This window comes from Engystomops pustulosus, chromosome 3, assembly GCF_040894005.1.
Source record: "Engystomops pustulosus chromosome 3, aEngPut4.maternal, whole genome shotgun sequence".
Taxonomy (NCBI): domain Eukaryota; kingdom Metazoa; phylum Chordata; class Amphibia; order Anura; family Leptodactylidae; genus Engystomops; species Engystomops pustulosus.
The window spans coordinates 7,071,945-7,097,689 of record NC_092413.1 but is presented as its reverse complement, the minus strand read 5'-3'; the positions used below and the strand labels follow the sequence as shown (position 1 = coordinate 7,097,689).

General features: G+C 46.0%; 2 protein-coding genes across 3 annotated transcripts in view; one reads left to right on the top strand and one right to left on the bottom strand.

The window, feature by feature from the left end:
* The window catches only part of LOC140120870 (uncharacterized), a 326,412-nt gene that overhangs the window by 55,660 nt on the left and 245,007 nt on the right, over positions 1-25,745 (bottom strand). The gene's annotated exons all lie outside the window — the stretch shown is intronic.
* On the top strand, positions 1,047-23,938 carry LOC140120768 (uncharacterized). Its single transcript, XM_072139712.1, is given in 15 exon segments — positions 1,047-1,108; positions 1,392-1,521; positions 1,634-2,185; positions 3,585-3,642; positions 5,237-6,654; positions 10,667-10,793; positions 10,968-11,065; positions 11,828-11,885; positions 14,102-15,362; positions 16,632-16,701; positions 22,046-22,184; positions 22,290-22,387; positions 22,465-22,522; positions 22,702-23,711; positions 23,714-23,938. Coding segments are annotated over 13 exon segments (4,752 nt in total). The 5' UTR covers positions 1,047-1,108; positions 1,392-1,521; positions 1,634-1,897; the 3' UTR covers positions 23,783-23,938.

Genomic DNA, 25,745 nt, shown 5'->3' with positions numbered 1-25,745 from the left:
GTGTCACCCCTCATCCTCATAGACTGTAAGCCGTGCACTGTCCATATTTTTAGTTGAAGTAATATGATTGGTGTAAGTAGGAGCCATGATTTACTAATTAATACCAATAAACTAATAAATGATAGTAATATATATTACAATATGTTAATCAATCCCATCACTAATGTGGCTCCTGGCATGTGAGAGGCCGTACAATCCTCCTAGTGAAGGTTTGATGCACAGTAAATTATCCAGGGTGCAGCCCCGAGTATAACACATGAAAGCCCGGACCTTTTATTACATGGACCCGGTAAAACACACACCGGGCGGTACCAGAACCACCTGTGTTTGGGTCAGCAAATCATTGTCATTGTGGTAGCACACGGACATTATGTCTTCAGTCTTGAATGTGTAAAACTATTAAATTATGTAAATTATGGCATAATTCCTGCCTCTGTATTAACTGCCTGTAGATCACAGAACCAGAAGCCTGATGAGATCCGAAAGACGGTATTTTTATCTTTGATATGGCACCAGCATCATGTTTCTAGGTGCTATAGAACCAAAGATATTGACATTGAATTGGTGCTTCTCCTGCAGCCTCTAAACTTGACTCATCTCAGGTAAAATCTGACTCTTTTATGCTCCTTGTCACATGACTTCGGAGATTATCAGTAAACGGGTGAAATTTCACATAAAAAAGGGAATTCTAGAAAAGACATTTCATCTTCGAAGTAAAGCGGCTGCTGATATGATGGAGTAAAATCCGGTGCATCAACTGATCCGAAGATCATCTAGCCTAGTGACTACAGGACCTGTGATGATGTCATAGTCATGTGATCTGTAACATGGGAGGAGCTGCACAGCTGTTCAGTACTTCCTGTCATGTGACCGGTGTGATGTCATCAAAGGTACTGTGACCACTATCATCTAGTATGTAACTGATCACATGGTCCTGGAGCCACTAGGAGGTCCTGTGCAGGTCAGTGATTGGTGCGGGATTTTGGTCGTCTCTTTGTCGTGTAAGTTTGTTGCGATTGGTTTATTCTCGTGTATCTGTTATATATATGATATTCTTACTCCAGCCTGCAGGAGGCAGCACAGGGCGAGTACAGATTCTGCTGTTGGGGTGAGTTCTGCTCATATGTTACGTCTCTCCTTGAGCGTTTGGTGAGGAAACTCCTAAAAACTCTCTGTACTCCTAAGTAAAGTATCACATCAACATCTATAGTCACATCTAAACCTTCTGCAGTTATTACAGATACAATGTAATCCCCTAAGTGTAGGATAAGGGACAATCTACAGGAGCAACGGATGAGGAGCAGGAGGTCCGAGACATCCATCCAGAATGGAATAATGTTATACACAACGACCGGATACATTGTTACATTATATCCACATTGTATTCTCAGCTCTTAGGATTATCTCTATAAAACTATGGACCTTCCCATCAGCGACCCAGCAGGGATGGAGCAGGACAGAACCACGGCTGCCCGGATCCTGGACCTCACCCTAGAGATCATCTACTGGATAACTGGAGAGGTGAGAGTCTCCCAGGACACGGCTCTTATCTCTAGGAATACAACAGGGAAATGACTGGAGAGGTGAAGGATTCTTAGGATCTATGTAGTGATCAGTGTCTCCCCATACACAGGATTACACAGTAGTGAAGAAGTCGTCTGGTGAGTGTGTGACCCCCCAGAGCCCCATCACCCAGCCTCCACCTCATTCACTGATACATGAGCAGAAGATCCTAGAACTTACCTCCAGGATCACTGAGCTGCTGAGCGGAGAGGTGAGCGCTGCCGGGAATGCTGGGACATTATATAATAACACAAGGGAGGGGTCCGGGGGATGACTGTGTCATTGTGTGTGTCAGGTTCCTATAAGATGTCAGGATGTGGCTGTCTATTTCTCCATGGAGGAGTGGGAGTATGTAGAAGGACACAAGGACCTGTACAAGGAGGTCATGATGGAGGACCACCAGCCCCTCACATCACCAGGTAAGAGGAGACCTTCCCTGATTGTAGAGGAGAGTCAGCGAGATTCCCCCATCATCTGCTCATCACATGTAGACAATGTATCAGTCCCTGTGTTATGTCCTATAGATGGATCCAGTAGGAGAGATCCACCAGAGAGATGTCCCCGTCCTCCACATTCCCAGGACTGGCCAGGAATAAAGCAGGAGGATCCACCCCATCATCAGGTAGGAGAAGCTGAGATCTGTGTATAATCTATAGACGGGTGTAATGAATCTTTCTACTAATTACTAAATATTACACATCGTGCACCAAACTAGGGGCAGGACACCATTTAATCCTAGGACTTTTACTTAGTTTGTTAGTCTCCTGGGTCTGGACCTGAATAAGAGCTGCACAGTCTCGAAACGCGTTGTCCACACATATAAAACCTGTAAAGGACGATCTTACTTCACCAATCTTTGGAGCTTGAGCACCTTTTTCTGTTTTTTCCACATCTCCGCTAACTTCCTGATAAAACAAGGTCCAACTCATCCAAGATAACCGGACGATTGAGCTGCCAGGTCCATAAGTTATTATCACTACGAGCCGCTTCCCTCCCCTTCTTATTACCTTTTACAAGTACAGAATAGCAAGTGAACAAAACAGGACTATATGGTCACATAAACCCTAAAGGTCAGCAATTCTCAACCTTTGGGTCACGACCTTTGGAATTATGTGTTTTCCGATTGTCTTGGGAATCGATAGATCGCAGGGCAGATTGGTGGCAGCAGATCATGGGTGCGTGTAGCTCCTCTCCATCTCTCATACAGACGGTGCGCAGTCTATGTGATGGTGGATGCAGCGCAGGCACGGTGCGAGGACGTGTCCTACAGGTCAAAGGCAGCAGAAGCCCATGGCCAGGGTTGACTGGCTAATTAATGCCCCTAGCATCTTGCCGTGGCTACGACTTGCCGGGGGTGTCCTCTTGACCAATCACAGCCATGGATTAAAGCTACTGGCAGATGGGCCAATCCTGCAATGTCTGTGCCAACTGGGACACACCCGAACCCAAACCGGAAGTCCGAATCCCCTCATCTCTAGCCACACCGCGTCATTCATCCTGCACAGTAAATTCGGTTTAAAATTACTATTTTTTGTTCATTGGCCATCAAGAAAACATTGAATATTCCCCAAATTATAACCCGTGACAATGCCCAAGCGTAATTTCTTTGATGAAAAATGTTAAAACATTACAATTCTGGAAAACGACAAAAATGCAAAAAATTCAGAAAATCTGTTAAAATAGTAAGACCTTAAAAAAAAAAACCTCCTAGATTGGGTATTTATGGAGATCTTAATTCCAAAAACACAATAGCAGATTATTTTTCTATTTCCTTCAAGCAAGAGTCCATAAAACTTAAGCAGTTAGTTCAATGTCCCATTACATTCTACAGCTTGTCCTGCAAAAAACAAGCCCAGAAACAGCCACGTTTATGGAAAAATTATAAAAGTTGTAGTTTTTAGCATGTGACCCAGTTCAGGTCCTGGGTCGCTGGTGGCTCCCGGTGTTACTGATGGATTGGTGATGGATTTAATCTGTGAAGCTGATACATTGTTTATATCTTTACAATGAAATTCCGGCAGGAATATTGGGCTGGACCGAGCGATGGACCCGAACAATTCATATCCGTGTTATTAGAGGGTAAGAGCCTTTCCTAAATCTTGTTTCACCATGAATTAAAATACAGTCATTTCCTAATGATTTCCTGATGATCTTTATGATTACTAATTTTAGGATATCGCTAATTCTCCAGATATTCCTCAGTGTTGGCGCAATGTGATTCAGGCCTAAAATGAAATCATCAATATGATTTTATTCCATCGGATCCCCCAGAGAGGCTTTATATTTGTATCCAGATCCCTCTGCTCTAGTCATTGAGTCCGGACTCGCCCCAATTAAGGATCCGTTTAGACAATTGTCAATCATCATGATTTGCTTGACTTGAATTCACCTGAGGACGCCCCTCCTTAAAGGGGCTTTCCCATGAGCTAAAGTTAGGCCCTATCCATGAGTTAGGGCCTAACATGCTGATCAGTGGGGGTCACAGTGTCCCCTCATCGCTCCGTCAGATGAATGGAGCAGACGGCCGCACATGACTGTTCTGATCCATTAATCTCTATGGAGCTGATGGAGATCACTGAGCAGCTCCATAGAGATTAATGGATCTGAACGGTCATGCGCGAACGTCTCCTCATTATTCTGACAAAGCGACATAGGGTCCAATCGACCCGTCGTTTTTGCGATCTGTGAGGGTCTCAGCACTGAGACCCCCACTGATCAGCAAGTTAGGTCTGGAAAACCCCTTTAACTGACCGCCCTAGGGACAAGCCCTCGAGTGCCTAATGGCAAATATGGTCCTGTTTAAATGTAACCTAAGAAAAGTCAACAGAAAGATAAAGAAATGTAAGATTTTAAAGGAAACCTAAATCCGGAATCCACCTGTTATAGGAGATCAGATTTTAGGTTCCTCCCAACATCAAAAGCCCTAAACTTATCTTCCTCTAATCCTTTTATATAGCCTAGGCGGATCTAAACTTTAACTAATATGCACATGTTAGGCAGAGGTTACTGGGGTGCGGAGTGGCCTCCCTGACTGTAGGAACAAAGGCTACACCACGCCCCCATAGCCTCTGCCGTCCGACCTCCTTCCGCATCCTCGGTGCGCTCCAGATACTCCTGCTTGTGCACACGCTGTATTCATTCTGAGCGTGTATCGTGGCAGCCGCCGCTTTCTTAAAGCTGTAGGCACTTAGTTGCCAGTGCCCCCCCCTCTGCCCCCCCTACACACGTGCACTCTGCCGCCGGCACTGAGCCGGAGCATGAATACATCTTGTGTGCAAGCAGGAGTATCAGCAGTGCACCGAGTAAGGGGGCAGCAGGGGCTACCATGGCATTGAGGAGTCTTTGCTCCCCCAGCCCGGAGGCAACTCCACAACCAAATTTGCATATTAATAAGATCAAGTCTACATCAGGTTATATAAAAGGATTAGAGACAGATAGTTTAGGGCTTAAGAGGAACCTACAATCGGATCTACCTTAACAGTTCGATTTCTGCTGATGGGTTCCCTTTACGTTTACAAGGATGAAAACATGGCTGACATTAAAGTCCTAGTCATGAAGAAGTCAATGGCTGTAGGATATCCCATAAATCCCATACACGTGACTGTGTATCCTCCGGCTTTATAAAGTTTAGTTGGTTCCTTAATGTCTTTAAATAAAGTTCCTTCTTTTCCAGGTAAAGACGAGAGGACGGAAGATGAAGATCTCCTCTTATCTCCGTATCAAGATAATCCATCATCTCCTGATGTCCCCTCAGTCCCTCACAGCAGAGATCCATCCCCTGGAGACCCACAACCTTCATCCAGTCACTCACTGAGTGGAAATCACCAAACCGGACATGGACTGGGGGAAATCTTTCCAAGTACGGCACATAGTGAAAACATCTCCGATTTTCCTTTGCACGACATCTATCACACGGTTAAGGGACCATTTTCATGTCCGAAATGTGGGAAATCTTTCTTGAGAAAATTCAATCTTCTCAAGCACCAGAAAACCCACACGGGAGAGAAACCGTTTTCGTGCTCGGAATGCGGAAAATCCGTCATGACAAAGTTTAATCTTATGGTCCATCAGCGAATTCACACAGGAGAGAAACCATTCTCCTGCGCCTATTGCGGGAAAAGATTTACCTATAAAAGTTCTCTCGAGGTACATCAGAGAACTCACTCAGGGGAGAAGCCATATTCATGTCCCCAATGTGGGAAAAGCTTCCGACAGAAATCGCACCTTTTGGGACACGAGAGACTTCACATGGAGGAAAACGTATTTTTAGACCCACAATGTGGGAAGAGTTTTAACGTTACAGATGCCGTCGAGAGACATTGGAAAACACACACAGGGGAGAAGCCATTCCAGGTCAAAAGTCTCGTGCAGCGTAAGAGAAGCCACACAGGAGAGAAGCCATTTTCATGCTTGCAGTGTGAGAAAAGTTTTAGCACAAAATGGGGTCTTCTTCAACACGAGAAAACTCACACGGGGGAGAATTTATTTTCCTGTCCAGAATGTGGGAAATGTTTTGTTCAGAAAACAAAGCTTGTGGAACATCTCCGAGTACACACGGGGGAGAAGCCATTTTCATGTCCTTATTGTGGGAAATGTTTTAGTCAGAATTCATATCTTGTAGAACATATGAGACTTCACACGGAGGAGAACCCATTTTCATGTTCCGAATGTGGGAAAAGCTTCAAACACAAGGCTTCAGTCGAGAGACATCTGAGAACCCACACGGGGGAGAAGCCATATCCGTGTCCGGAATGTGGGAAGTGTTTTAGTCAGAAATGGATTCTTGTAGAACATGTGAGAAGTCACACCGAGGAGAAATCATTTGACTGTTCAGAATGTGGGAAAAGCTTTAAACACAGAACTTCTGCTGAGAGACATCAGAGAATTCACACGGTGGAGAAGCCATTTTCGTGCTCAGAATGCGAGAAATGTTTTAGTCAAAAACCAAAACTTGTAGAACATCTGAGAATTCACACCGGGGAGAGGCCATTTTCATGTTCAGAATGTGGGAAAAGTTATTGCCAGAAATCGAGTCTTGTTAAACATCAGAGAACTCACACAGGGAGTGGCAGCTTTCATGTTCAGACTATTTGAGGTAGTTGCACACGTTGCGGATTGCCATAGGGAACGAACACATTTGCACAAAATCTGCAGTTTATTTTTTTTTGCTTAGATTTCGCCACCTCCACAGCAATGCAAAGTTCTTTTGCCGATTTCACAAGCCGATAGACTTCCAAGATATTTACACGATGATGAAAAGATCACTTGTTGTTCTCAATGATTTCCATTCATGTTTGCAATAAAAATCATACATCCGTTTTTCTTGTACGCAATGTACTGAGGGATAAAATCCGATTGCAGGAAAATCGCCGAAAAACGCAATTGTGTGTTTTTATGACGGGCTTTGTTTTCACAGCTTTTACTGTGCACATTGGGTGACACATTGGGGCTAATTAACTAAGGGTCCGAACGCCGCACTTTCGTCGGGTTTCCCGAATATTTCCGTTTTGCACTGAATTGCCCCGGGTTTTTGGTGCATGCAATCTGATTGTGGCGCATCGGCGTTGGCATTCACGCAACAGAAATCGGGGGCGTGGCCATCGGACATCCCGACGGATTTGGAAAAACCACAGAATTTAAAAGAAAGATTTGTGTCGCAAGATGAAGCACTCACATGCACCGGGAAGAAGAAGGTGAACTCCGGTGGACCTCGGCGCAGCAGCGACACCTGCTGGATATCGGGCGCACGATCTTAGTGAATCCCGGCAGACCCAAATCCTCGTCGGACAACGCGCCGCGGGATCGAGACTGGACCGGGTAAGTAAATGAGCCCCATTGGGTAAGATTATTGTAATTTGTCACGGGTACACCAGTGCCTCGCTCTAGTCCCCGGCTCCCCCGCGTACTTCCTTACCTCTCCACGCTCCTGATCCGGATCTGACTGTGTGGCGCATACTTCCCCGCTAACTAGGGCACGCCGGCGCTCAAAGATTTAATGGGCTAGCACCCCGCTAATTGGTGCTGCCCATTTCCAGGAATTTTATAAAAGCGGCCACTTCCTGGATTCCTTGCCGGATCTTTGTGCTTCATGCCTAAGAGAAAGCTTCTTACTGTTGTGACCCCGTTTTTCGTTCCCGACTTTGACTCCGTGCTGCCTGCCTCTACCTCCTGCTTTGTTTCTGATGTTGATCCCGTGCTGCCTGTCCCCGATCACTATTCTGCCTCACGACTTTGTACCACGCCTTGGCCACCACCATGGGCAAAGTCACGCCTGTGTAACGAGCCGGCGGCTCTGGTAAAAACCAGGTGCCACTTAGACTCCACTCCCAGGTGGCGGCTTACACCACCGCTCTCGGTGGTCCAGAGGATCCACTACCCCTGGAGCCTAACATACACATTTCACTTTAGCTAAATTCCGCGGCTGGTAGATACATTTATGAAGAGGGAGTTGTTGTTTTTTTAAGTTGTAAATTTAGGCACAAATTCACTACAGTCCCCTCTAACCTTGGAAAAATGTAGGAAGAAGTTGCTCAAAAATGAAGCACTTCACCAAAAAGTCTCACATCCACTGCAGACATTGACACCTCGAAATGATGGAGCTCTCGAAGGGCGGTCTCACATTGATGTTGTTTTTCACACCACTGATTTTTCACCAAACCCATTTTGGCTTATAGACACGTACAGATTGGGTTTTCGCCTCCTGGCGTCAGTGATTTTTCACTGATGCCTTACTGAACCTTTCTTTTCAATGGGTCTTTTCACACTTCAGTTTTTTCCATTGATCCAATGTTGTCAATGAACACAAACAGAAGATGTTCTGGGGTAGGGAAAGGGGACAGGACCTCAACCCCGGCCACAGGTCCTCAGCACCAGCCACAGGACCACAGCACCAGACACAGGACATCACTAGTCTCTCACACTAGCTTCTGCTGGGATCACTAGTCTCTCACACTAGCTTCTGCTGGGATCACTAGTCTCTTACACTAGCTTATGCTGGGATCACTAGTCTCTCACACCAGCTTCTTCTGGGATCACTAGTCTCTCACACTAGCTTCTGCTGGGATCACTAGTCTCCCACACCAGCTTCTGCTGGGATCACTAGTCTCTCACACTAGCTTCTGCTGGGATCACTAGTCTCTCACACTAGCTTCTGCTGGGATCACTAGTCTCTCACACTAGCTTCTGCTGGGATCATAGTCTCTCACACTAGCTTCTGCTGGGATCACTAGTCTCTCACACTAGCTTCTGCTGGGATCACTAGTCTCTCACACTAGCTTATGCTGGGATCACTAGTCTCTCACACCAGCTTCTTCTGGGATCACTAGTCTCTCACACCAGCTTCTGCTGGGATCACTAGTCTCTCACACTAGCTTCTGCTGGGATCACTGGTCTCTCACACTAGCTTCTGCTGGGATCTGCTCTGCTCTTCTTCCTGTCTCTTCCACAGTTCTGTGACTGTTGTGGGTTTCTTGGCCAGAACTTTGTCATCACAGAATTTCCAGAAGTTTTCTATTGGGTTTAGGTCAGGATTCTGGGCTGTGGTCATTTATTTGTTTCATAGTTTTCTGTTTCAAGGAACTGCTTTACCCATTTTCTGTGTGACAAGGGACAATGTCCTGCATGAAAATTGCTACTGTCTGATAAATGCAAGGAAGAAACCATGATTTGTTAGAGAAGGGTCTGATACTTCCCGTCACTCTGCCATGTAGCTGCATAAAAGGTCCAACTCCTGCTACAGAAAACATTCCCCAAACTATGACACTTCCTCCACCACCTGTCACTGACTTCTTTACACACATTGGCCCAGATACTAAATATTATTGTGCCTGCTCCAGTTGTGTGTCTACGTTTGCAATAAAAAAAGTCTCTTTCTATCTTGCACATGTATTTGTTTGTGTTACGGTTGCATTTTGTCTGACACTTAAAATTGTGCACCTAAAGGGGCGTGGTAGTGCTTATTTGTAATTTTAGACGCATATTATGCACGGAGTAGATTGAAAGTGTATCAACAGATAAAAGGTGCTTCTGTGCGCACACTCCCAAAGGAACACCTTATGCACCATATAAAGTGTGCACAACAATTTGATAATAAGTGCACATTATTGAGGCAAACCGCACTAAGGCAGTTTGCACCATTTTTCATATATCTGGGCCATTGGCTTCAGTCTTTCCCCAATTTGTTGACAAATATAATGTTTCCCTCCAGTCTCTGTAAGGTGACGTTTTTTCACCCGACCCATAAAAGGAGCTTCCAGAGGACCTGGGATGACGTCATGGTCATGTGATCAGTCATGTGAGGGGAGGAGTAAAGCGGCACAGAGACAACATTCTACAGCACTTCCTGATAACAGATCACATGACTGTGACATCAGCGCAGGTCCTGTAGCCACCAGGAGGTCCTGTGCAGGTCAGTGATTGGTCGGGGTGTGTGTGACTTGTAGTTATCCTGAGAAATTCTCCATGTATTTGTGTCTGGTTGTTCCCTGCGGTTCTGTATTATACTCCACAGGAAGGGACTTCATTATCTACAATTCACCTCCAATGTTTGTTGTGATTAATTCCTAATAAACTTCATGTAAGATTTTCCCCCAGATATTATTATTTCTTGTTTTCCCTCAGGCGCCTTAAATACAAAACATTCAGATGTGAAGTTCTCTATGAAATATGATGGTGATTTCCATCAGTGACCCACTAAGGATGGAGGACAGAACCATGGCTGCCCGGATCCTGGACCTCACCCTAGAGATCATCTACTGGATAACTGGAGAGGTGAGAGTCTCCCAGGACACGGCTCTTATCTCTAGGAATACAACAGGGAAATGACTGGAGAGGTGAAGGATTCTTAGGATCTATGTAGTGATCAGTGTCTCCCCATACACAGGATTACACAGTAGTGAAGAAGTCGTCTGGTGAGTGTGTGACCCCCCAGAGCCCCATCACCCAGCCTCCACCTCATTCACTGATACATGAGCAGAAGATCCTAGAACTTACCTCCAGGATCACTGAGCTGCTGAGCGGAGAGGTGAGCGCTGCCGGGAATGCTGGGACATGATATAATAACACAAGGGAGGGCTCCGGGGGATGACTGTGTCATTGTGTGTGTCAGGTTCCTATAAGATGTCAGGATGTGGCTGTCTATTTCTCCATGGAGGAGTGGGAGTATGTAGAAGGACACAAGGACCTGTACAAGGAGGTCATGATGGAGGACCACCAGCCCCTCACATCACCAGGTAAGAGGAGACCTTCCCTGATTGTAGAGGAGAGTCAGCCAGATTCCCCCATCATCTGCTCATCACATGTAGACAATGTATCAGTCACTGTGTTATTTCCTATAGATGGATCCAGTAGGAGAAAAAGGAAAGTTTAGAGCAGCACAGCAACTCCGGTGGGTGCAAGTCCGTAAGATGGATCCAGTAGGAGAGATCCACCAGAGAGATGTCCCCGTCCTCCACATTCCCAGGACTGGCCAGGAATAAAGCAGGAGGTCCCACCCCATCATCAGGTGAAGCTAAGATCTGTGTATAATCTATAGAAGGATGTAATGAATCTTTCTATAAAGTACAGGCAGTCCCCTATTTAAGGACACCTGACTTACAGACATCCCATAGTTACAGATGGACCCCTCTGCCCACTGTGACCTCTGGTGACCTCTCTGGATGTTACTATAGTTCCAGGCTGCAATGATCAGCTGTAAGGTGTCTGTAATGAAGATTTATTGATAATCATTGATGCAATTAGCAAAAAAAATTTGAAAATCCAATAGTCACTGGAGCAAAGAATTTTTTTTTGTCTGGATCTACAATTATAAAATATACAGTTTCGACTTACATACAAATTCAACTGAAGAACAAACCTACGGACCCTATGTTGTATGTAACCCGGGGACTGCCTGTAGATATCAATTAACTCTTAACACTCAAACCCTCTGACACATATTTGGCCTCATTTATTAAAGTGTCTTCGCCAGTTTTGTTTCGCAATGCACCACAAAATTCTGCACATAAAGGGGCGTCCGGTGCAGAGTCAGACCGTGCGCCACATTTATTACTATGCTAATGGTGCGATGGCATTAACCCATTAAATACAGCAGTCAGTTGTGATCATGATATCTAAAAGGTGTCGGAGGTAAAGCAGCTCCTGCGTCCAGACACAGGCAGAGAACGTCCTGGAACGTGTCAACAATGGTGCCTTTTGTTGATGATAAAATGAAGGATTTTATCTGGAATATTCAGTAAGATACAATCTTTTTCCTTTACTAATACAGGAAAATTGTGGTGGAATGAGGGACGGACCTGACCCATCCATATCCTTGTCATTTGAAGGTAAGAATCTTTCATAAACCGTCTTTTACCATAAACTTCTTATTATTTTTATTTATAGAGCAGCGTTCATTCCCTGGTGCTGGACAATCAGTAAGAGATTCACAGACATTACATAAAGACAAGAACAAATGCAAATACTAGAGTAACCGCTGAAAGCAGGACCCTGTCCGTGAGGGTGGATGGAGACACGAGGGGAGGGAGCAGAGCAGTTATTGGGTCACATTTACTTCCCTGATCCCCCGGAGTTCCCAAAAGTGCATTGTCTGATGATAATGCCCTGTGCCGCGATTCACTAAGATCCTGCGCCCGATATCCTGCATGTGTCTCTTCCCCGCTCAGGTCCCTGGAGTTCTCCTTCTTCTTCCTGGTGCATGTAAGTGCATTGTCCGTGTATAATGCGCTGTGTGGGGAGTCACTAAGATCGTGCGCCCGATATCCTGCATGTGTCACTTCTCCGCTCAGGTCCCCGGAGTTCACCTTCTTCTTCCTGGTGCATGTAAGTGCATTGTCTGTGTATAATGCGCTGTGCGGGGAGTCACTAAGATCCTGCGCCCGATATCCTGCATGTGTCGCTTCCCCGCTCAGGTCCCCGGAGTTCACCTTCTTCTTCCTGGTGCATGTAAGTGCATTGTCCGTGTATAATGCGCTGTGCGGGGAGTCACTAAGATCGTGCACCCGATATTCTGCATGTGTCGCTTCCCCGCTCAGGTCCCTGGGGTTCACCTTCTTCTTCCTGGTGCATTGGATGCAACACGATTGGAATCTTAAATCCCGCACTCAGTCCGAATCAGTCAGATCATCCGACGGCCGTCCCCCAATTTCTGTTGCATGAAAGCGACACAATCCCCTTCTAAATACCTGTCCCAGCCGCGCAGTCCCCGAAAACGTCGGGAATTCCAACGAAAATGCGATCCGCGGACCCTTAGTAAATAAGCCCCATTGTCTTTTATAGATCCTGAACAGGTGGGTTCTCAGGTTATGTTTGGAAGTCGGTGTCACGGGTGCCCCTGCGTTCCCCATCTCAGATCCCATACACACCTGTGCGTCTCGCTGCAGCAGCGTCCCCTTCTCCCCCCATCCTCACTCACCTCCTCACGCTCCTGCTCCCGTCCTGGCTTCCCAGCACGTTCGCAGATTTAAAGGGCTAGTACGCCACTGATTGCCGCTTGCCACTTCCAGAATACCTTAAAGGCTGGCTTCTCCCAGCATCCCCTGCCGGACATAAAGAAATGGAAGGAAAAAGAGAAGTGAATGCTGAAGGGCCACCTACAGGGGTAGGCCTCACCATCTCGCCAAGCCGTGCCCGGCCTCAATATCGATTCAAGCAGCCAAAGCCCCGTACAGTGTATTATAGTGATCCTGGTCTTCTGAATTCTATAAATATAATGGGGTCAACCTTGGAAATCCGCTCGGATATAGGGGGATCCGTGTTTGACTACCGATGCATTTGTATGACTGTCCTTACTGTGGTCAGGAAGTGACTAAATGGGTCAATCACGTGGTCTCCTAAGACCACCCTGCAGATCCCAGATCCTGCATCTGAGATGGTCGGTATTAATGAAGAGTTCTAATAAACATGGACCAGGTAATAAGCAGGTTGGACACTGCTAGGAACACTCTGCACAGAGCGGGGGGAACCAGTACCAGCAGGACAGGACTCAGATTTCAGCTTTTGTGTGTTATGAGTTAAAAGACATCTACCACCAGGATGAAAGCTTGTAAACCAAGCACTGACAATACTGGTATGAGCCCCCTCTGGGAGGATCGGCTCTTCTTTTAGCTCTTTGGTGCCTTGTTTTTACAATTATGCGAATGAGTCTGGGGTGCTCTGGGCTACATATGTGTCAATAGAGCCTGGACTCATTTGCATAATTTTTTAAACCTTTATTTCTTAACAACAAGAAAACCCGATTCCATGTCGCTATTGGGTGTTATGGCACAGTTGGTGCCACGTGAGCCGAATAATAGAAGGCAAGTTCATTGAAATCAATGGACTTTTTACTGGATCTGTTATTATCGTAGTGATGGAAGATAATTCGGGTCCAAATCCTGAGCCTTATTGTAGAATCCCCTATGTTCTCTTTTGCTTATGTTACTATGTTTCCTGAACAACATTTTTTTTTTTTTTTAAGACAACAGTTAATTGGTTATTCGAAAAGAAAAAAAATTTCAAAAATGACTTTTTATTAAAACAAAAAACTTTTCTTCTTTTGCAGGTAAAGGCGAGAAGATAAGAACTTTTAAAGAAATTCTCCTCTTATCTCCCTATCATGAAGTAGTTGATAATAATATCCCACCATATAATCCAATATCTCCTAATGTCCCCTCAGTCCCTCACGGTAGAGATCCATCCGGTGACCTGGACTCTTCATCCAGTCACTCACTGATTGAGAAACCCCAAACCCCCGAACCTAACGGGGAGAAATGTATTACTAATGAAATGCACAACGAAAGGAAATCTAATCTTATTTCGAGCCCCAGATTCAACAGAAGAGAATGTCAATTTTCATGCTCCGAATGCGGAAAATCTTTCGCAAGAAAATATTATCTTCTTGAACATCGGAGAATTCACACAGGAGAGAAGCCATTTTCCTGTTCAGAATGTGGGAAAGCTTTCAAGAGAAAATGTACTTTAAATAGACATCGAAAAGTTCACACAGGAGAGAAAACATTTTCGTGCCCACAATGTGGATTAAGCTTTAAATATAAAGTTTCCCTAGAGCGACATCGCAGAACGCACACGGGGGAGGAGGAGCCAATGTCCAATCTGGAAAAAGGAAAGTGTTTCTCACAGAACTCGAATCTTGAGGAGCAGAAAAGAAGTCACACAAAGGAGAAGAGATTACCAAGCCTCGAAAAGCGAAAACCCAACGTACTGAAAAATAACAGATCACTTTGCTGTACTGAATATGGGAAATGCTTTAGCGAGAAAAACCATTTTATTTCTCCTCGGAGAACTCACACGGGGGAGAAGCCATTCTCGTGTCTTGAATGTGGAAAATTGTTTAGCAAGAAATCAAATCTTGTGGAGCATTTCCGAACTCACACGGGGGAGAAGCCATTTTCGTGTTCAGAATGTGGGAAATGTTTTACCCACAAATCGAGTTATTTGGAACATCGGAGGGCTCACACGGGGGAGAAGTTATTTTCTTGTCCTGAATGTAAGAAACGTTTCCTTCGGAAATCGAACCTTGCGGTACATCTCCGAGTTCATACAGGGGAGAAGCCGTTTACATGTGCCGAATGTGGGAAATGCTTTAGTCAGAAATCGTGTCTTGTAACACATGCAGAACTTCACAAAGAGGAAAACCCATTTTCATGCTCCGAATGTGGGAAAAGCTTTAAACGTAGAAAATATGTCGAGAGGCATCGGAGAACTCACACGGGGGAGAAGCCATTTTCGTGTCCTGAGTGTGGTAAATGCTTTACTCACAAATCATACCTCCTAGCACATGTAAAAATTCACACAAGGGAGAAGTGATTCTCGTGTTCAGAATGTGGGAGAAGTTCATGTCAGAACTAGAAAACTCAGGAGAAGACATTGTAGCTGGACATGAAGTCTTGCAGAATATCTAGGAATTCACAAAGAGGAGAAGACATTGTAGCTGGACATGGAGTTTTGCAGAACATCTAGGAATTCACAAAGAGAAGACATTGTAGCTGGACATGAAGTCTTGCAGAATATCTAGCAATTCACATAGAGGAGAAGACATTGTAGCTGGACATGAAGTCTTGCAGAATATCTAGGAATTCACATAGAGGAGAAGACATTGTAGCTGGACATGAAGTCTTGCAGAACATCTAGGAATTCACATAGAGGAGAAGACATTGTAGCTGGACATGAAGTCTTGCAGAACATCTAGGAAGTCACAAAGAGGAGAAGACATTGTAGCTTGACATGAAGTCTTGCAGAACATCTAGGAATTCACAAAGAGGAGAAGACATTGTAGCTGGACATGAAGTCTTGCAGAACATCTAGGAAGTCACAAAGAGGAGAAGACATTGTAGCTGGACATGAAGTCTTGCAGAATATCTAGGAATTCACATAGAGGAGAAGACATTGTAGCTGGACATGAAGTCTTGCAGAACATCTAGGAAGTCACAAAGAGGAGAAGACCTTTTCATGCTCGGACTATAATGTGCCACGATGTGGTCGAACAGGGCTACTACGTCATCGTTTGCTTGTCCTTACACATCCAAGTCCACCGATTCGGCTGGGAATCACAGATTTCGGGAATCCATTTTCTGTTGGTCGTGATATGTTGCTGTCGGGAGAGTCGGGCAATGGGTTTCCCCTTAACTTATTCAGTTGAGGCAGATTTGTGGTTTCCCAGTAATGAGTAAAAGAAAGCATTTTTGTGTTCGATGATAATGATGAAAGTTTTGAATCCAGTACATACATATAACACTATATGAGTATGGTCCCAGGCTACGGACTGAACTCTTGCTCGTGGCTTCTTGTGCTATGAACACGTCGAATGTTTTGATGATTTGATCCTATCAGAGACATTTGCTCCACTCTGATCAGAGTTGTGCGTGAAACTCGGCGGTTGAAGTCGATGGGTGCGTGAGATCGGATCCGCGCCTCAATGCCGTTAGTTTTTTCAAATGCAAATGTTTCAAAGAAGTAGCTTATAGCTGCGGAAAACCATGTGTTATCATCCGACGCAACTTGGAATGACACTAGGACTATGGTTGGTTAGCAATAGGATTAAAATCTGACCCAACACTAAGGATTTTTTACAGATTGAAGTCGTACCATTTCAAAATCTCTGTGGGACTCTGCGCAAGAGTGTCCATCGCTACTAAGATGACTGTGACGTTACTAGGGTTATAACCTACCTAAAGCATGCAATCCATAAATACACTGGGGCACATTTACTTACCCGTCCTGACGCGTTCCTTGAAAGTGCATTGTCCGTGTATAATGCGCTGTGCAGGGAGTCACTAAGATCCTGCGTCCGATATCCTGCATGTGTCACTTCCCCGCTCAGGTCCCCGGAGTTCACCTTCTTCTTCCTGGTGCATGTAAGTGCATTGTCCGTGTATAATGCGCTGTGTGGGAAGTCACTAAGATCCTGCGTCCGATATCCTGCATGTGTCACTTCCCCGCTCAGGTCCCCGGAGTTCACCTTCTTCTTCCTGGTGCATGTAAGTGCATTGTCCGTGTATAATGCGCTGTGCGGGGAGTCACTAAGATCGTGCGCCCGATATCCTGCATGTGTCGCTTCCCCGCTCAGGTCCCCGGAGTTCACCTTCTTCTTCCTGGTGCATGTAAGTGCATTGTCTGTGTATAATGCGCTGTGCGGGGAGTCACTAAGATCCTGCACCCGATATCCTGCATGTGTCACTTCCCCGCTCAGGTCCCCGGAGTTCACCTTCTTCCTGTTGCATGTAAGTGCATTGTCCGTGTATAATGCGCTGTGCGGGGAGTCACTAAGATCCTGCACCCGATATCCTGGATGTGTCGCTTCCCCGCTCAGGTCCCCGGAGTTCACCTTCTTCCTGTTGCATGTAAGTGCATTGTCCGTGTATAATGCGCTGTGCGGGGAGTCACTAAGATTGTGCGCCCGATATCCTGCATGTGTCGCTTCCCCGCTCAGGTCCCCGGAGTTCACCTTCTTCTTCCTGGTGCATGTAAGTGCATTGTCCGTGTATAATGCGCTGTGCGGGGAGTCACTAAGATTGCGCGCCCGATATCCTGCATGTGTCGCTTCCCCGCTCAGGTCCCTGGAGTTCACCTTCTTCTTCCTGGTGCATGTAAGTGTATTGTCCGTGTATAATGCGCTGTGCGGGGAGTCACTAAGATCGTGCGCCCGATATCCTGCAGGTGTCGCTTCCCCGCTCAGGTCCCCGGAGTTCACCTTCTTCTTCCTGGTGCAACACAATTTGAAACTTAAGTCCCACGCTCAGTCCGTATCAGTCTGATCATCCGACGGCCTGCCCCCCCCCCCACCCCCCCCGCCCATCTCTGCCGCATCCGATCACGTGCGACACAATCCCCAGTTAAAAACCTGTCAAAGCAGCGCAAATCCCAAAAACGTCAAAGTGGCAGAGAATTTAACACTAGTTTAGGAGTTTAACACTTCTCCTCTGTGATTGACATCATGTATGGGACTTCAGGAGATCTGTTTAGTGATGTCTCTGGATGCAGGACCATCAATTACAGTGATGGGGGCCTTCTGAGGAAGAGAGAGCTTGACTTCAGTGTTAACATCTCCGCCTCCTTGACTTTATGTCAGGGTTCTGTGTCAGTGAAGCCCCTGGACCACCGCGGGAGATGGTACTAGCCGACACCTGGGACTGGAACCTAAGTGGCACCTGGTGTTCACCAAAGCCTGCCGCAAAGCGGGATGGACTTGCTGTGGCGGGTGTCACCAGGGAAATCAGCAGAGCAGGTATAGGAACAAGCAGGGGGCTTTCGCTAAGGCAAATGAGTGCAAAGATCGGTCAGGGAATCCTGGGAACAGTCGGCCTTTAAGGAAACCCGGAAGTGCCAGCACCAATCAGGGATGCGCTGGCCCTTTAAATCCTAGAGTACCGGCACGCACGCGTCCTAGGGAGCGGGGTGCGCTAGCAGGCCAGACGGAAGAACAGGATTGCGGAGAGGTAAGAGCGGGCTGTGGACTGGGGGCAGCACCGCCACGGAAAGGGTCCTGGTGCACCCGCAATCTGGGACATGGATCGCGTCGGCTCCCGTGACACTTTATACAACCAGTTTACATCTTACTTCAAAATGGATTTTCTAGATGTGACCACCACACTGGGTCATGAAAGAAACATGATCTGAACAGTGTTTAGCTGCTTGACAACATACTGGAAGGTCAATTTCTGCTGATAGGTTCCCTACCATCTACCATTTGATTTCATGCATTAAGAACCAAACATACCTTAGCTACACTAATGCAGGCACATTTCTTGTTTACTCCCTGGTTTTGCTAAAAAAAAAAAAAAAGTAAAATTATGATAATGAGGCTCTGTTGCTCGTGTGGGTTCACCGGCGTTTCTCCTCTGCGCTGCTCCAGAGAATGATGGTGTTATTGGTGTTAATCTGGCAGCAGGTTGTCCATATAAAGGACCAAGGGGTGAGACCCCATCAGCCATAGCAATGCACTTACACGCACCAGGAAGAAGAAGGTGAACTCCGGGGACCTGAGCGGGGAAGCGACACATGCAGGATATCGGGCGCAGGATCTTAGTGACTCCCCGCACAGCACATTATACACGGACAATGCACTTACATGCACCAGGAAGAAGAAGGTGAACTCCGGGGACCTGAGCGGGGAGCGACACATGCAGGATATTGGGCAAATGATCTTAGTGAATCGCGGCAGCTGTGCATTCCGGTCGTCGGACAATGCACTTTTGAGGATCGTCCAGAACGGGTAAGTAAATCTGCCCCAATGAGTCTGCTTGAACCTTCTATCCAGAATTATTCAGATTCAGGGATTAGTTTGGGTAGAATCTGTCTAACAGATTTTTTCTTTTTTTTTTTTACAATTAATTTTCATTTATTAAAACACAAAACATAGGGGCACATTTACTTACCCGGTCCTGTCGCAATCCCGCGGTGCCTTGTCCAATGAAGATTCGGGGCTGCCGCGATTTACTAAGATCGTGCGTCCAACTTCCTGCATGTGTCGCTTCCCCCGCTGAGGTCCGCTGGAGTTCACCTTCTTCTTCCTGGTGCATGTGAGTGCTGATCTTGCGACACAATTTCGCTTTTAAATTCTGTGGTTTGTCCGAATCAGTCGGGTTGTCCGACGTCCACATCCCCAGAGTTGTGTTGCATGTAAGCCGGCAATCCGATCGCGTGCACCTAAAACCCGGGGCAATTCAGGGCAAAACGGTAAAAAGTCGGGAAACCCAATGAAAATGCGTGGTAGGACCCTTAGTAAATGTGTCCCATAGTTGAAACTAAAATGTGAATAACCAGCACAGAAAAATGCGATGCATAAGGGGTAGACGATCTTGTTTCTGTAGGCGATGCGACGTCCAGTAACTCAAAGGGAGCTGATGGTAGATTATTCCTTTTTTATTGGTTCACTTCGCGTTTCGTCGCTGAGGTATATTCATTTTACACCTGATGAAGGCTCCGGCTCAGAGCCGAAACGCGAAGTGAACCAATAAAAAAGGAATAATCTACCATCAGCTCCCTTTGAGTTGCTGGACGTCGCAGCGCCTACAGTAATGAGATCGTCTACCCCTTATGCATGGCATCTATCCTGGTGGTCCACCATCCTGGGTGAGCGGACCACAAAGAATCTCGTGGCAAGCAGCGTCTCCAGAACTCCAAACACTTGAGAGAGACATTGTTCTCTGATACGCCTAGACCTTTTTGCTTCCACTGTACACAACTAAAGCACTTGAGTCTCTTCTATGGACCATCCTGCTTTGCACGAGTGGAAAAAAAACCCCCTCAGAGAGGACACACTCGGACCTAGTACTTTTCCAGCACAGAAAAATGTAATACACATAACATCATGAGGTAAACTGAACTGGGTCAGTGCCAGGGGTTCATGCAATAGTGGATTATAGTACAGGCGGTTTGGGCAGTAGCCCGGGGCCAAAGCCTTCTAGGGGGCCCATGGCCAACAGAACCAACCACCAAATAATGAGAGGGATCTTCACCCATGAAATCCTCATATATCTGTTCCCGCTCTCAATACACATGTACACAAGAGCCATTTCAGGACCTATGAAGGTCCTCCAAAGATCCTGAAGCCACAGAATGAAAGCAGCAGAAGTAACGCATCATCCATTCCCCACTAAGCTTCTAGGACCAGATTTAGGAAGTGATTCCCCTGTGGGGGGAAATGTCGGGACCAGAGCTCTACTGGGTCTGCAGAAGGACACATCGAAAGTTCACGCTTGTTGCCCTGTGACGCCGACGTCCTGCATCGTCTAGTCTTGTGAGCCGTCTATGCTCAAGGGACCATCGTTCTGTTCTCTTTGTAACGTCTACGTCCAGTCACAACGACTGATCTGTAGAGCTTATATACTAGTGACCACAGGACCTGTGATGATGTCATGGTCATGTGATCTCATGAGGGGAGGAGTAAAGCTGCCCACTGTTCAGTACTTCCTGTTATGTGACCAGTGTGATGTCATCAAAGGTCCTATGAGCGCTAACCTCTGGAAGGCACCTGATCACATGGTCCTGTAGTCTCTAGGAGGTCCTGTGCAGGTCAGTGATTGGTCGGATTTCGGTGCGACTTGTCGTCTGCTTCTAAGTTTTAGGTATTTTCTTTGTTGTAGTGGAGCTGTAGGTGATATATAGCCTCCAGCCAGCAGGGGGCAGAATCAGCCATAGAGGGTCTCTGCTCCGCTACTGATGTCTAGGATTCAGGGGCTCATATATGTAATTTGGGATGAAAATGCTGCAGATGTTACATAGTAGAAAATTAATTTTCACCAAATGTGAGAGATTTGTCTGTAACGTAACTAATAACTGTGTGTATATGGAGGCTTTTCTAATAGCATGTGGCATACACACTCGGGGGTCCGAGGCAAAGTTGTACTGTGCTGCTTCATTTGCTCTGTATGATACCACAATGCCAGCAGGACCTAATGCTCCACTACCTGCTATCTGAGATTCCTAATTTTTTTTTCACATAAGATGTTCCTTTGCATGTGATTTCAACCTTGTCCTTGTTACTCCCTCAGGTTGAGTCCAGAATGTTTCTATGAGAAGGTTTTTTTTGAACGACGATGGTTATTGCCACCAATTTACTCATGAAGGATGGACAGAGACAGAACCATGGCTGCCCGGATCCTGGACCTCACCCTAGAGATCATCTACTGGATAACTGGAGAGGTGAGAGTCTCCCAGGACACGACTCTTATCTCTAGGAATACAACAGGGAAATGACTGGAGAGGTGAAGGATTCTTAGGATCTATGTAGTGATCAGTGTCTCCCCATACACAGGATTACACAGTAGTGAAGAAGTCGTCTGGTGAGTGTGTGACCCCCCGTGTATCAGGAGGATGGACCCAGAGCCCCATCACCCAGCCTCCACCTCATTCACTGATACATGAGCAGAAGATCCTAGAACTTACCTCCAGGATCACTGAGCTGCTGAGCGGAGAGGTGAGCGCTGCCGGGAATGCTGGGACATGATATAATAACACAAGGGAGGGGTCCGGGGGATGACTGTGTCATTGTGTGTGTCAGGTTCCTATAAGATGTCAGGATGTGGCTGTCTATTTCTCCATGGAGGAGTGGGAGTATGTAGAAGGACACAAGGACCTGTACAAGGAGGTCATGATGGAGGACCACCAGCCCCTCACATCACCAGGTAAGAGGAGACCTTCCCTGATTGTAGAGGAGAGTCAGCCAGATTCCCCCATCATCTGCTCATCACATGTAGACAATGTATCAGTCACTGTGTTATGTCCTATAGATGGATCCAGTAGGAGAGATCCACCAGAGAGATGTCCCCGTCCTCCAGATTCCCAGGACTGGCCAGGAATAAAGCAGGAGGTCCCACCCCATCATCAGGTAGATGATCTGTAGACGGATGTAATGATGGATTTTAATAGAAAGTTTTAATAAGATACAACCTTTTATTCTTACAGGAATCTTGTGGTGGAATGGAGGATGGATCAGAAAAGTCGCCATCCATCGCATTGGAGGGTAAGAGCCTTAAATAAATCTTGTTTCACTATGAGGGTAATATTTCTCAGAGATAGACTGTCAGTAATCATATGAAGAAAACTACTGAGATTACACATAATCATGTTCTTGTTACTTTGTTTCCTGATGTACTGATTACTTTTTTACAATATTTTGCAAATTTTTATATCTTTTTCCAGGTAAAGATGAAGAGTTAAGAGACTCCCATGAACATCTCCTTTCATCTCAAGATCATTCCTTATCTCCTGACGTCCCTCACAGCCGAGATCCATCCACCGGTGACCAGGAGCCTTCATCCAGTCACTCACTGTGTAGCAAGAAGTCTTCGAAAAGATTCAAGAGGGGTAAACGTCCCTTTTCATGTTCAGAATGCGGAAAATCTTTTGTGACAAGATTTAAACTTATCGGCCACCAGAGAACTCACACAGGAGAGAAACCATTTTGTTGCTCCGAGTGCGGTAAACGTTTTACACATAAAGCTTCTGTCGAGGTACATCAGAGAACTCACACAGGGGAGAAGCCATATTCGTGTCCTGAATGCGAGAAGCGATTTAGTCAGAAATCCCACCTTGTGCGACACGTAAGGCTTCACACGGAGGAGAAACCGTTTTCATGCTCGGAATGTGGGAAGAGCTACAAACATAAAGCTTCTATCGAGAGACATCAGAGAACTCACACAGGGGAAAAACCGTATCCATGTTCCGAATGTGGGAAAGGTTTTGCTCAGAAATCAAATCTTATGGAACATAGAAGATGTCACACGGGGGAGAAGCCGTTTTCATGTTCACAGTGTGGGAAATGTTTCAGCAAGAAATGGGGTCTTGTTCTACACGAGAAAACTCACACGGGGGAGAAGCCATTTTCTTGTCCAGAATGTGGGAAATGTTTTGCTCATAGGCCGAGTTTTATGCATCATCTGAAAATTCACGCGGAGCAGAAGCCGTTTTCCTGCCTCGAATGCGGGAAAAGTTTTTACCAGAAATCGAACTTTGTTGAACATCAAAGAACTCACACGAGGGAGAAGCCGTTTTCGTGTCCCGAATGTGGCAATTTTTTTAGTAAGAAATCAAATCTTGTGGTTCATCTGAGAACTCACACGGGGGAGAAACCATTTTCATGTTCAGAATGCGGGAAACATTTTAGCCACAAATCGGGGTTTGTTAAACATCAGAGATCACACGCGGAGAGTGATTTACATGTCCTGAATGTAAGAAATGTTTTATTATGAAACTTGTGGAACTTCTACAGTCCTGGCCATAAGTTGTGAGAATGATACAAATGGTAATTGTTACAAAGTCTCCTGCATCAGGTGTTATAATGGTAATTTGCATAAACTCCAGAATGTTATAAAGAGTGATCAGCTTAACAGCAATTAATTGCAAAGTCAATATTTGCCTAGAAAATGAACTTTTTCCCCCAAAACACATTTCCCCTTCATTGCAGACGCCTTAGGCGGAGCAGCTGCCATGGTGTCAGTGATGTCTCCAGTAACACAGGTGCGGGGGCTGATGAGGACAGGGCTGGGGGACAATGTGTCATGTGTAAGTAACAATCACCACTGGGCAGTATAATAGGAGCAGGTAACATGGTGTCAGTGATGTCTCCAGTAACACAGGTGCGGGGGCTGATGAGGACAGGGCTGGGGGGCAATGTGTCATGTGTAAGTAACAATCACCACTGGGCAGTATAATAGGAGCAGGTAACATGGTGTCAGTGATGTCTCCAGTAACACAGGTGCGGGGGCTGATGGGGACAGGGCTGGGGACAATGTGTCATGTGTAAGTAACAATCACCACTGGGCAGTATAATAGGAGCAGGTAACATGGTGTCAGTGATGTCCCCAGTAACACAGGTGCGGGGGCTGATGGGGACAGGGCTGGGGGGCAATGTGTCATGTGTAAGTAACAATCACCACTGGGCAGTATAATAGGAGCAGGTAACATGGTGTCAGTGATGTCTCCAGTAACACAGGTGCGGGGGCTGATGAGGACAGGGCTGGGGGACAATGTGTCATGTGTAAGTAACAATCACCACTGGGCAGTATAATAGGAGCAGGTAACATGGTGTCAGTGATGTCTCCAGTAACACAGGTGCAGGGGCTGATGGGGACAGGGCTGGGGACAATGTGTCATGTGTAAGTAACAATCACCACTGGGCAGTATAATAGGAGCAAGTAACATGGTGTCAGTGATGTCTCCAGTAACACAGGTGCGGGGGCTGATGGGGACAGGGCTGGAGATCAATCTGTCATGATTAAGTAAGAATCACACCACTGGACACTTTACAAGGAGGCTGGTGCTTGGCATCATTGTTTCTCTTCTGTTACCCATGGTTATCTCTAAAGAAACACGTGCAGTCATCATTGCACTGCACAAAACTGGGAAGAGTATCGCAGCTAGAAAGATTGCACCTCAGTCACCAATCTATCACATCATCAAGGAATTCAGGGAGAGAGGTTGTACTGCTATCAGCCAGGATTTGGTCCCTTGTATCTCGTAATCAAAGCTAACCAGGCAAAGCAAAACGGGCTACACCGTTATTTTAAAGGGAACCTGTCACCATATTTGTCAGAAATACAGCTACTGGCAGGTTCCCATAGAGCCCTAGTTACTAACTGACAGCCTCCTTTTAGCTAAACATTGTCACTTTCAGTTCCCATATATTCAACTTTATAATTTGACCTGGTATCCAGGGATGTCTATAGCGAGTTGAGGTGGGCGTGGCCTCCTTGGGCTGAATGCGGCAGCTCATCCCCTTGCTTCATCAGCATGCAGCAGTAATGTCATGTGACGATGGTGATATAATCGCAGCCTTTAGCCTTCTAACATTAGCAAACTGTACACCAAGCATATATCTGATGAAATCACCACATATCAGATCACATGAAATCATATCAGCTTGCATGGAGAGGAGTAGAAGTCCAATTAGGCTGCTATGATTTCATGTGAACAGATATGTGCATGGGGTACAGTTTGCTAATGTTAAGAGGCTAAGGAATTTGTGATGATGTCACCCTGGTCACATGACATTTGGCCAAAACTTCAACCCAAAATGGTCACTACTTAAATGAAATGTTAGGTTCTACAAATGCTCTGGCTAACAACCATCAATCACCAATTATTTTCCAGAGGTTTTCTACTGGGTTTAGACTCTGGGCCATTAAATTGTTTCCATACTTTCTGTTTCAAGGAACCGCTTTACCTTTTTTGTTGTATGACAGAGG